At 38.8% G+C, this 13,012-nt stretch overlaps 1 protein-coding gene across 12 annotated transcripts in view; it reads left to right on the top strand.

Moving 5' to 3' along the window:
• PTBP3 (polypyrimidine tract binding protein 3) overlaps positions 1-8,704 on the top strand; it is a 103,198-nt gene extending 94,494 nt beyond the window's left edge. For all 12 annotated transcript variants that reach the window (XM_053302618.1, XM_053302613.1, XM_053302612.1 and 9 more), the window contains 2 exons: positions 1,573-1,650; positions 2,202-8,704. In XM_053302618.1, coding sequence (XP_053158593.1) covers positions 1,573-1,650; positions 2,202-2,334 — 211 coding nt within the window. In that variant the 3' untranslated portion in view covers positions 2,335-8,704. The remainder of the gene's footprint in view (positions 1-1,572; positions 1,651-2,201) is intronic.
• Positions 8,705-13,012: the final 4,308 nt, after the last annotated feature.

Genomic DNA, 13,012 nt, shown 5'->3' with positions numbered 1-13,012 from the left:
AGGTGCATAAGCTGCTTTGTCAGGAAAAGCTGTAGATGCTTGCATGTCAGAATTGTTTTTGCTTGGCCTGTGCAGTTGGATATATCGTAACAATGTCAGATATATCGGAAATAATTCCTATCTGATATTTAGAAGCCTATATCAGATTGGAATGATCAGAATCACTATCCTAATATTGAAAAAAAATCAGAAGACAAAATGGTGTTGGAAATACAAAATGGTATCGGCATCTTAGAGCAGAGCAATTTTTTTTTTTTAATGGCTGTTTGAAAAATGGCTGCCTTCTTCTGCTATCTGCCCGCCTACCCATGCATTTACCTGTGTTCCAGAGCATGGAACAGCCTCTCTTCAAATAGCAGCAACTGGGATTATCATTCCCCAAAGCAAGTTAGTTACGGTGTTGTGTAAGAATGCCTTTTTGGTTTGACAAAATGAACCGCTTGCTCAGGAACACCTTGCAAAGCCATTATCCTTTTTTTAAACTCCCCATAGACATCTGTGGGAAAGGTTGGGGGGGATTTGGAATGGCTGGGCAGAGAGCTCTGAAATTTGGCACATGCGTAGTTCAGGATGACAGGATTCTAGGCATTGAATTTTAAGTAAATGAATCCATGCATTGATTTCCAGGAAAGCAAGCTTATGAGATTAACCAGCTTTCTGTGTGTCTGTGTCTGTGTCTCGAGTTAGCAGCTTGTGAAGCTAATTTGTGAAGGTGTTGTTGTTTACATTTGTTGTTGTTTACAGGTTGTTGTTGTTTACATTTATATCCCACTTTTCCTCCAAAGAGCCCAGAGTGGTGTACTACATTCTTACGTTTCTCCTCACAACAACCCTGTGAAGAAGGTTAGGCTAAGAGAGAAGTGACTGTATCAGAGTCACCCAGCAAGTATCATGGCTGAATGGGGATTTGAACTCAGGTCTCCTTGGTCCTAGTCCAGCACTCTAACCACTACACCAAGATTATAGTGAAAGGAAAGTAGGCCGATCCATTCTTACCAGAACTACTTGTAAGTTTGAAGTGTTGCACAAGAACACCTTATCAAATTTCAGAGCGCTCTGCCAACATTCAGAGCACTCTGCCCAGCCATTTCCAATTACTCTTTATTTTTCTCTTTCTCCATAGATATCTATAGGGATTTCCCCCGATTTTTAAATCAGATTTCCAGTCACAAATTGGATAACCATTAGCATATCCATATTTTCAAGGATCCCGAAATCCAGTTCCAATACTGATCTGATCGGATCTGATATTTTTCATCATGCACAGGCCTAGTTTTTGCTTGCAAGCTACAGAATCCCTTTGGTTTAAAAAGTGCTTCTAAAATGTGTTACAGCCATCAAAAGTACCACAGTTTTTGAGTACCCTGGAAAAATGTCTCCTCATACCAATGGTTTTAAAATGACACCCTCAAATACAAACTACTGATATAATGCACCTCTTAATTGCTCAGAGCATTTTGGAGTCTCTTGTTTGGAATTCTGGGACTTTGTAACGTGTAAAGCTTTAAAATGGAAGTCGAAATGAGTGCTGTTTAGATCAGGATAACTAGCTAACTTATTTGTCTGTTACAGACCTTCTATCACAGTTGATGACCTGAAGAATCTTTTTGCTGGTACTGGATGTAATGTGAAAGCCTTCAAATTCTTTCCGTAAGTTTCTACAGTAACTTAGTAAAACTATACAAGGAACTAATCAATTTCAAATGTATGGATAGGAAATTAGGAATCAAATAACTGAGTGAAACTTTAAATTATGAACCCTTTAGGGACACGTAGTAATGTTGTTCTTTTTGTAATAATATAGCCAATTTGAAAATCATAAACATGTCCTTATCCTTGAGAACCTCCTTTCCTGTGGAAGCTGGAAGCCTTTAGCAGAACATCATTTTGCAGTAAGCAAAACATTATCAGACTGACATGGAAGGAAGGGTAGTAGATCTTGCTTGGAGATCTTCCAGTTTGTAACTGAGCTTCCTAGCATGTTCTCTTTTGAGATGTGGGCAGGATAAAAGACCAAAACATTGTCGTACAAATTATAGGATGGTACTATACCAATCTTCCTGTGTTTTGTAGTTATTTTGAATTCTTGTTTCACTGGTTATCCAGACACTGTCTTGAGCATGCCTCCATAGAGATTTTGAGAAGTGAAGAACTGTCAAGATGTGATTGAGTTTACCTGAGTTCTGTTCACTTTTTTTTAGGAAAGATCGCAAAATGGCTCTCATCCAGTTGGGCTCTGTGGAAGAAGCAATCCAGGCTCTTATTGAGCTTCATAATCATGACCTTGGAGAAAACCATCACCTCAGAGTTTCCTTCTCCAAATCTACAATCTGACACTAATGTGACCTTTTCCTTAGCCTACATACAGTTACTGGTAAAATCTTCAGACAGAGACTGGAGTAGCTAAAACCGACGTTGCATCCTTAAACAATGAAACTTGTCAAAGTTCATCTTCATGTGTATTTCTATACACAGTAATGAATCAAGGGATGATCTTTCCATATCTTTTTCTGTTTCAAATTTCTAATAGTCCTTCACAAAATATTCTTCTATAGTATTTAATAAGAAATCATTTTCAGTAGAAGACCCCTTTTTTTAATGATTTCAGGAACATAATTTTTAGTTCTTATTCCAAAACGGTTGCATAACATTTCTGTGTCCCAGTAAAACTTTTATCAAATGAATGTTTTCAGAATAGAGCTAGTGAATGGCTTTAAACATTATGTAGAATGTTCTGTTTTTAATTTTCATTGATGAACTAACTTTTTTAATCAGCACCTGTTGAAAATATTATAGGAAAGGCAGTGCCTTTCTCCATAGAGTAGAATAATAAAATCCAAATAAATTGTAAAATTGACAAAATTTAATTCTCTTCATGTGGTGATAATGAGACTGTAAATCATGATATGACAGGCTATTAGCTTGTATCACTATGGAATGATGTGTAATGAGATTTGGAGAAAATGAAAGAAGAAATGTGTCCTGATTTCAAGATTTTTTTAACATTTCTTTCAGAAAAAAATGTTTACACTCTTAAGGAAAAAATTCAGGTCTGTCATATGGTTTGACAACTTTTTAGAAAGGTTATTTTTGGTAAGGTCTTGTTTAAAAATATAAAATTAAACCTCAAGGGTTTTTTTGTACCACTATAATCTCTAATACTTAAATCAGAATTACTGTGTATTTACTTAATTTCTTATGTGCCTTATTATGTGCTTATAATGATACAGTAGTTTAGAGTCTTATCCGAAGTATCTTAAACTGTATTGTGGCTTGGTGAGATTTTTTTCTGTCTTAGTTTTTAAATGTTTGGTGATCTAAAAATGTTTTTAATAAGTAATAGTCAAATCAGAATTTTGGTGCTCTGGTACAGGGATGGAGAGGTGGGACTGAAGATAACTTGATGCATGTCCTATAAGCCTCTTCAGAAAATTTTGAGGGTTGCAGTTGAGTGACATCACTGTTGGGCTTTAAAGAATGTTCTCTTGTTTCTGGATGGTATCTAACCTGTTGAGCCATTGGCTCTGAGAATATTTTGTCTCAGGATTCCTTTTTACCCAACAGTACTGGGCTTGTACTAAATGTGGACTTGCTTTCCTTCATAAGCATCATAACTTCAATACTGAATGTTCACTCCGGTTTGGAGAGCAAGATGAGATGCAATTCTTACTATTTTTTGTGAAATATAGGTATACACAAGTTATTTCTATGATTGTAATACAATGTTTTTAGAGGTGTCTCAAGATGTTATGTCTACTGAATTTTTTCATTGTAAGGTATTCCTCAAGTATAAGGGTGTCTAATCCTTAAATTGTTTTGAAGATGGATTCGGACTCAAGAAACAAAATGGAGTGTAATGGCTTGTAGTGCTTATTTGTCTTGGGGATTTTTAGCAAGTCAAAGTTGTTCTGTGAATACCAGCTGTAGTTTGGCAGAAATAATTCCATAGCATTAGGAGCTCATACCTCCTTTCAAAAATGGTAATTTCTCCTTGAGATGCAGGCTTCTTGGTAATGTCACTGTAGCATGAAAGGATAGGCAGTGAGACACTATTGCTGCCTTAAATTTTATGTAGCTATATTTATGGAAGATAGTCAGCTGTTCATGATGGGAAATCTTTGGACACTTTATTAAAATGTGTGCATTTTGTTTTGGCAGCACATAAATGTGTGTGTAAAAGCTATGTTAGTGTCCATTAATAACTGACCCAAATTTCACAGTTCTCCGTGGCTTCACAGCTATTAGAAAATAAGTGTCCGTGTGTGTGTGTGTGAGAGAGAGAGAGAGAGAGAGCGCGAGAGAGAGAGCGCGAGAGCGCATATATATATATTTAAAACCCTATTGTATCTTCCCTCAGTTTAGCAATGCAATTAAAGTGCCTAATTCCAGTATGGCACTTGATCCTAAATGTGTCGCCTTTCATTCCATTGAATGGCTCCAAGTAAGCATATACAGGATAACACCTAGTTAGGCATGAATTAAATAGTTTATTGTTGGAATCCTGATGATTATGCCTCCACCTAACCACAACTTTACTAACAGTCAAGATTTTAAGACCTCTTTCATGTAAACAAATAAAAACAAAGATCTTACAAACTTAAGTCTTCTAAGAATCAGTTAGAAGGAATTGTTATAAATGCCCTATAGATCAATCTAAGAGTACAATGAAATTTATTGGTCTATATAAGAGCATTAATTTTTTTCTGTAGAGTCATCTCCTCCTCTCCCCTATTCTTGGTCTGGTTATTTAGTTTCAGTTGCTGTATTTAATCTCAAGAATTTTCAGCTGTTTGAGATAGAGTATTGACAACAATGTTTTAACATTGAAACGTGTTTGCTCAAGTTTGTAACATCTTATGTTTTTCCTACACAGTAAAGAGGTCTTAAAATCTTGTCTGGAGTAGGGGAGAATGCATATATCATCGCCAGTATATTGTCTTTTATTAACGGGGCAATCCTAAGCACTCTTACAAGGGAGTAAGTGTCCCAGAGCTCAGTGGAATTTGCTTTTGAGGAAACATGTATAGGATTGCACTGTAAGTTACCTTTAAACTTATCACTCTGATGGGTTTAATGCTGCTACAAGAGGGTGGGGGCATACAACATTATTGGAGCTGAATGTAAGTGTGAAGCAAGGGGGGGCTGAGGGATGAACATTAGCATGTATAATATAAAGGATGAGGTTGGGGTGTGTGTGTGTGTGTGTGTGTGTGTGTTTTGTGTGAAAATATGTGTATACTAATGCACATTGCAAACATTTAATTTATTTACTTAATCTAAAAAATGCAATTTTGTAATGTTAATGGAGGAATGGTCAGCTTAACACATGAAACAGCTTTACATAGTCCCTAGAAAATGTCATTTCTTAGTCTGCTTACAGTCAGTTGTAGGGCATACAGTTTATATACTTGCACACATTTTTAAAAACTTAAATTCAGATTCATATATACTCATATATTGTGTAGTCTTGTCAGAATTATCTTCTGTGTAAATCATCTTGGTTGGTGTGTGTGTGTGTGTGTGTGTGTGTGTGTGTGTGTTTTGGGGTTGATTTTTATTTCACAGAGTTTTCCATGAAATGCAAATGTGAGAAATGGCAGTACACTTTGTATTTTTAAAATGTAAGTTCCATCAACAGCAATAGTACGCCTGATTTTCCCCTATCCTTGGAAGAAAATTATTCCCATGCTTAGAAGGCAGCCCTTTTAATTGAGATTATGATGAAGTTGACTTCCCCCCGCTTTTTCTTATTCCTTTGCTGCAGAACACTATCATCAAGATTCCTCACCCTTTAGACTTGCAGTGAGCATCTTGCAAAATTAAGGTGCTCAAAAGGATGTGATTATTAGATACCATCCTTTTCTACACACACACACACACACACACACACACACACACACACACACACACACACAATCTCCTTGACAAGCACTCTGGTGTAGAATAACACATGTTCCAGGTGGCTTGATCTTTGCTGGCATTTTATCAATGGAAACCTCTCTCTTCTCAGCCTTTGTCCTCAAAGTGGATGAGTTTAAATCTTTGTGGTCCTTGCAATTGCTTTGGAAAAGAGTTCTGTTCAAGTCGCAAACTCTTGCACATCAGACTTTTCAATCACAAGCTTTACCAGGTGATCAAAAAATCAGTCAAGGTTATTTGAGACTGTAGCCAGTTAATAAAATACTAACTTTGAATCAAATTTAAACACACTTACATATTGCAGTGCCTCAGAAGGTGCCTTTTTAGTATATTGAAGGAAGGGAACATTATCTCTTAAATGAGAATTTGCAATTTAATAAATAAAAAGCTTCTACTAATTATAAGAAGGAAATGCCTTCTAATGAAATTGAGGAATACATAACATCTTAAAATTACAGGACACACCAGAGCCAAATGGCTCCAGTAATAAACCAGTGTAAGACTCCTCAGTTTTGTGAAAGTCCTAGGTTTAAAAACAGTATTGGCACTGATTTCAGCTGGGTAATCTCCAGTTGCCTGTGATTGTTAATGCTAGAGACTGTCAGTGCTCACCCTGAAAAGCAAACTGCTGCTAGCTTTGGATACAAACTGGAAGGAAAAGGTAATCTTGTCTGTCTTTCAGAACTAGTTCAAGAAGGACAAAGTGCATTTTCATGACCTGTCATAGCTTCAGGTCTTTCAGAAATCCCTATGTCTTGCAATCAGCCCACTGATAATTGAGGGGCAATTTATAATCTGTAATTAAAACCATATACCATTAATTAACTAAAGCTTTCAGCCCTACATTTTTACAGTTACAGAACTTCAAATGTTCATATTAAGCCTTTCCCAAACATGGTTGCCTTTTGTCTCTCACCATTTGCACTATTACTGTGCTTGGAAGATACCTTGAGGGCTCTTTGTGCCTAAAAATCCAAATGTAGCCTTGAGTTGTCTATCTGGCAGCTTTCTCCCCCCGCCCCCACCCGACTGAGAGATTGTGTGCTGTAAAATATAGCATAGCATGTGAATTCTTCAATGAACCAGCCTATCTCCCCACTACACAAATATATGACCTAAGGGAGAAATCAAATATTATAGTGTGCTTTCTGGGAATAACAAGCATTTGTCCTTGCAGTCTTCATCCTGTTACATGTAGTATGTACTGCTATTTTTCAAAGGAGAGAGGCTGAGTAATTAATTGCATTAAAGCCATTTTTGTTTGCCTTTACATTCTTGTGAACTGGTAACTTAGAACAAAACTGCCAGATTTAAACAGTTGTGCTGAAACTGTTCACATTGCACAGAGATTTTCTTGAAGCAAACTAATTCCTAATTGTCTTTGCAAAGATCTGTATGTTATATACGAGACTGTTCTTTTTAAAGCAAATCTTAACAATTAGTAATTATTTGAAGAAATTGAAAACTTCTACAAATTTAATTTCAGGGTTTTTACAAAGAAAACAAAGTGGGACCAAAGTTTATGTGCCTTCAGTAGACTTGTGTACTTGTTTTACTATCTCTTTCAGTCTTTAGAATCAATACTCTTTCTTTTCAAGAAAATGTGTATTTATATAGTGAAAACCAAATGACCCATGAACTGTCCATATGTGCAGTTAGTTAACTGTTTCATTTGGGTTTGTTATCCCTTTGCCTTCTACTATTGTAACATGAATCATGCTGCATCATGCAGGAATCCAAATTAAACTCCTAGGCTGCTGGCTTGTGACTGCCACATTAGCCTGTAACTGGAGAAATAATAAGGATCCTTGTATATCTAGAGATCCTCCATAATAAATTAAGGGTGCCTGCTTTGGCAGAACTTTCAGTTCTTGGATCTATGTGCAGTATTGGGGCGATAGTGAAAATCTACCTATGTACTTAGATTCATCTCTCTACCCACGTATTGGTTCTTTTCCCAACTCATTCTCCTGTTTCTGAAAATACTTCATCCCACACGCTCTAAAATGATTGCTGACCAAGCAAATTGTTGCATCAGATTGTCACCTCATTGCAATGACCAAAGATTGTCTGCCCTGGTTATACTGAGACATCTAGCCGATTTTTCTCTCTCTCAAGCTATTTTTCTTGAAAGACTCAGTGTAAAGTGGCCTTTTATGCTAATTTTGTTGGCAAATAGACTTCTTGATGGGTAATGAGATCTTAAAAAATGTGAACCAAATGTAATGGCATAAGGCAAGGGGCTAATGGACTACTTAGTACTGTATTCAGATAAAAAGGAGCACGATTACAAGAGTCACATTCCTTAATTTTTCATGTGTTCATAAGTCCCTTTTTAAGTTTGTAAAAATATTCATCTAACACAAGAAAATGCTGTAAATATTTGTAACAACATTTTTTACCTGGCAAAAATGGTTTTTGGGAACAAGTATAAAATGGTTTTTATATTAAAAAAAAAAAAAAGGAATTGTCTTGTATATTTTGATAAGCAACAGTACCAGCTTTCATTTAAGCAGCTTGTGGCATTGGAGGGGGGAAAGGATTCCATGTTGTTGAGATGACTTGATGTTATAAATGCAAAGAAGTTGAAATATTAAAGAAACCTATTTTCTAACTGCGTAGTGCATGGTTAATTTGAACTTCTGTACACTGCCGTATGTTCCATTTCCTTTTAAGTTTTGTGTATTTGCTGATTATTACTTGAGTATCTATACTTAACTCTTTTTCTAACAACTCTAGTTGTAGCATGCCTCTTAATAAATGTCATGACATCTGTACTCTCAAATTTTTCTGCGTTCTTGTCTATTGCTTTGGGTTTCTCCTTCTAATTGTAAAGCTAATGTCTGTCTTTTTTATTTGTGTTCCTTTTCCTCTATTGGCCATCTACACTTGCTCTCTGAATTGTCTTTGAAGTCTTTGACAGTCACATTTTCATAGAACATTGTTGTGACATAAGTTACATCACATAATTTTAAGTCGGCAAAGGAATGACTTTGTTTCCAGTACATTGGCAAAGCATGTCTAAATGGGCAGGTGATTAAGCTGCTTCAAATAAGCAGAGAATACTGATAATAGTTGTCCACTAATTCATAATTGCACCTATCTGAATCTACTAAACATGCAAGAGAATAGGTTGATTTAGTCACACACAGCTGGGCAAGCTATAGACTGGTCTAGGACCTGTGCCACTTGGCTATGTTTTTTTCTTGCTGCTCCTTCTCCCCTTCCCGCAATCAAACTGAGAAAAGATTAACCCCCCCATCCCTAAGCCCATGTTTTGTTCCAGTTCATCTTTTCAGCCTTCACCCACCAGAGGTGGGTACTCCTCTTAGGCCCTCAGTGGCTTGACTTGAGCTTGCATGCTGAAAGGAGCAAGCCAGGTCCTGTAAGATGCTGCTTGAGAATACTTCTTGTGTGAAGAGAAACTTTTTCTGAGTTCTCAGCAATGGCTCACGGCTGCCTGCACTGCTGTGAGTGTCCTAAAACACCAACCATAGTGTTGCAGAACAATGTTGTTCTGCTGCAACTTAAAATGGAGCAGTTATGTGATATAGCATCACACAACTGTGATTGTGCCATTTTAAGTTGCCGTGGAACTGGGCTGTTCCAGACACCGTGGTGCAGGCAGAGCTGAACCATCCATGTTGGCCCTGCTCAGCCAGCTTTTTTTGTTTGCACAGCTTGTCTCTGAACTAGCTTCCTGCATATAATTTTCCATCTATGCCCATTTCCTAATGCTGATTAGTGTTCCACTTCCCAGTCAGGACTTCTACTGCCAGGAAGGTTTATTCTGGCTATCCGATGCATTGTTAAGGTGCAAGTTGGATGCATATGGAAATGCACCTAGCCCAGTAGGACACTGAAGTCAATAGGACTAGTCATGAGTAAATTTACATAACTGCAATTGTTCCAACATGCATAAAATATGGGATAATCAAATACGTGTTTCCAAATAAACTAAATCTAGGGATCCGTGCTTGAATAATAAGTCAATTCACAATAAACTGATTGCTGTACATGCAGGAAATACACAATCCCACACATGCCTTCAGGTTATTTCACTTTGTCAAATGAAATGATTGTGTTCTAGAGGTTGGGTCTGGAGACATTAAACAGAACCAGTATGAAATATTAATTTGCTGTATTGGGCTCAGGACTTTATGAAGACCAAGCTGGCTAAGAGGTGGCTCCTGTATTTGAAGGGGGTGTTCACAGTGCCTACCTCTGCCTAGCCTGTGCAGTCAAGATTATATGGAAATAGATTTGACTATCTCAAATTTCACAAATATTTAAACATGCAAATATGCCTCTTGCTTCATGAGTATTCCCAGTGACTTCAATGAGACTGCTTCATCTATCCTTTAAAAATGCAGCTCAGCTGGGAGACATAATTCCATAGGCAGATCACTTTCTCCTGAAATATGCAGCTGATGGATGAAAATACCTACACTCATGCACTATTTATAACCTGCTACTTGAAATGTCATACCTATTCTTTAGAGTTCCATGGCAAAAATTTCCTGTAAAATATATTCTGTAAAATATGTTCTAGGATTTTGCTGCCTAGTTCTAGCTCTTAAGAAAGTGTTTAAAGTTGGAACACTCCCATATATCATGCAGACCTTACAATGTGTAAACATTCTTAACAAATGACAGCCAGCTATCTACAAGCCATGTTGTAGATGTGTGTCTGGTATGTCGAGTAAATTTGGTCAAGGGTACGTAACAGCTCGATAAATAAAACTATATTAACTGCTCACATGTTCAAGATTTTATGTTGTATAAAGTAGTTAAAACTATAGAGTATTTTGTTCGGGCCTTCTGTGATGTGCTTGAAGCACCTCACACCTGTCATTAATCGGGCAGTTTTAAATTAACTGGAAGTTTCTGAATCATTTGAAGGGACAGTCCCTTGTAAAATGCATTATAGTAGGTCTGTCTGAAAAACAGTACAAGGTTAACTAAAACTAGATATGATCCCTCTGGATAGGGCTATAGCTGGCAGATTAGTTGAGTTTGATAAAAGCCCCTCCTGGCAAATAGCATCACCTAGGGTTCCCAGAATATCACCAGACCCCAGGCACATCTATAGATTGCACACCTGTATCTTCATGGGAAGTGCAACCCTATCCAATAACTGGTTATAAGTGGCCATCCAAATTAAAAGAATTTCCAACTAATTGTGCCTCAGTCTTGCCTGGATTAAGTTTCAGCTTGATCACCCTCATCCAGATGAGAACTAACTTCATACACTGGTTCAGAATTTTCACCACCTCCGTGGGACTAGCTGATGAAAATAAAGAAGTAGAGCTGGGTGTTACCTGTATACTGCCAATGCCATGACCCAAATCTCTGGATCTCTTCTAGTGATTGCATATAGATACTAAAAAGCATGATGGACTAGAGCTAAACATCTGTAGTAACCTGTAAGCCTAAAGGCTTTGAGGCAGAGGTAAGATCCCCAGAAACGCAGCCTGGGTACAGTCCACCAGGAAGGACTGGAGCCACTCAGAAAATGATCCAGAAGGATGCTATGGTAGATAGTATCAGAAACCACTAAGGTCCAAGAGAATAAACACGACTGCACTCCAGTGTTTCTTCTAAGGTGTGTGCTCATGCTTACAAGTTTTTGATGTTGGCTCAGTTAATTTTAGATCCTGCTCAGATTGAATTGAACATGTGTGCACACACTGTTTTGATACTGCTGCCCAGAACAAAACTCATTCCACACACAGATGAAAAAATTAGAACACTGCTGCACTCAAGGTGTGGCCCAGCCTCCCCATGGTCTCTGAAGCAGTGTGATGAGCCACTGGTCCTACCACTGCAGAGTGTACCACATAGCTATCTCCTTTCTCCCAAATTCCTCAACTTTAGTATGCAGATTTCTGCCCCCCACCCTGATACTGTCCCTCTGCTCCCCTCATTTCTTTTGGTGGTGGTAGTGTGGCCCCCAACTACACAGAGTGACATGGAGTGATGCAAAGACACTTTCTGCTGTCCCCTTTCCATGCCCTTTGAGAAGGGATTATGGAGGAGAGTGGTAGAAGTAGAAGGGTGGCAGTGCCTGTGGATAAAGTCGGGATGGGCAGCAAGCCAGGTGAGGCAGCTTATTGGTAGAAGCAATTGTCTTCTCTGCCAATTGCCATCTGAGACACCTGTCTCACCCACTCATTAGTAGACTGTCCCTGGTCACGTTCCCTTCATCTGTCTTTCAGTGCATACCACACACCAAGGGACAAGCAAGGGAATTTCTGTTCTGTAGCCAGGTCTGAAGCCAGACGGAAATGGATCCAAATAATCAATACTAGCTTAACGTATGCAGAACATCTGTGCCCAAGTACTTGATTTCTCCTCTCACCCCTGGCCACAGACCCCTCACCTCAGAGATCTCTCCACTCTTAATTGAGCTGTGCTCTAGGGGTGTGCAAACAGGTTCGACGTAGAACGTGTTTGATGTTGAACCAGTTCAGTTCAACCAGGATTGAACCAAACCACCCCATTTGGTCTGACCCAGGACTGAACACCCTCAAATGTTCAGGGGGTTGTGATCTTGATTTTGTTAAAAATAAATAAATAGCTTTTTAAAAAAACTTTTACTCCCCTCACGGGAGTTCCTGGAAATGGAGGAGGGGGTGTCCACAGAGGTTCCCCCTTCCCCCACTGGCCTTCGAAATGGCTGGTTCAGCCACTCTTCGGCCGGTTTTCTTCCTTCACCCGGCGGCCAAGTGGCCATTTTGGAGGCCATGCAGTGCGCCTGCCCACATGGCCCGCACAGAGGCTATGTGCGCAGGTGCATGGCCTCCATAATGGCTGCCAGGCCACCGAGTGAAGGCCGAAAACGGGCTGAAGAGTGGCAGAACCGGCCAAGGGGGTCATTTCGAAGGCCAGTGGCGGGAGGTGGGACATCCACGAACCCCCCTTCCGTCTCCAGGAACTCCCCTGAGGGGAGTAAAAGGTTTAACTTTTTTTTAAATCATGATTGCGAAACACACCCCCGGACTGGACCAAACAGGGTGGGTTCGAAGGAGTGCAGGATCAAACTGACCCGTTGGGGTTCAAGTCTGGTCCGGCCTCGAACTGAACCAGGCTA

Source organism: Hemicordylus capensis, chromosome 2, assembly GCF_027244095.1.
Source record: "Hemicordylus capensis ecotype Gifberg chromosome 2, rHemCap1.1.pri, whole genome shotgun sequence".
NCBI classification, from domain to species: domain Eukaryota; kingdom Metazoa; phylum Chordata; class Lepidosauria; order Squamata; family Cordylidae; genus Hemicordylus; species Hemicordylus capensis.
This window is presented reverse-complemented; position numbering and strand designations above follow the sequence as displayed.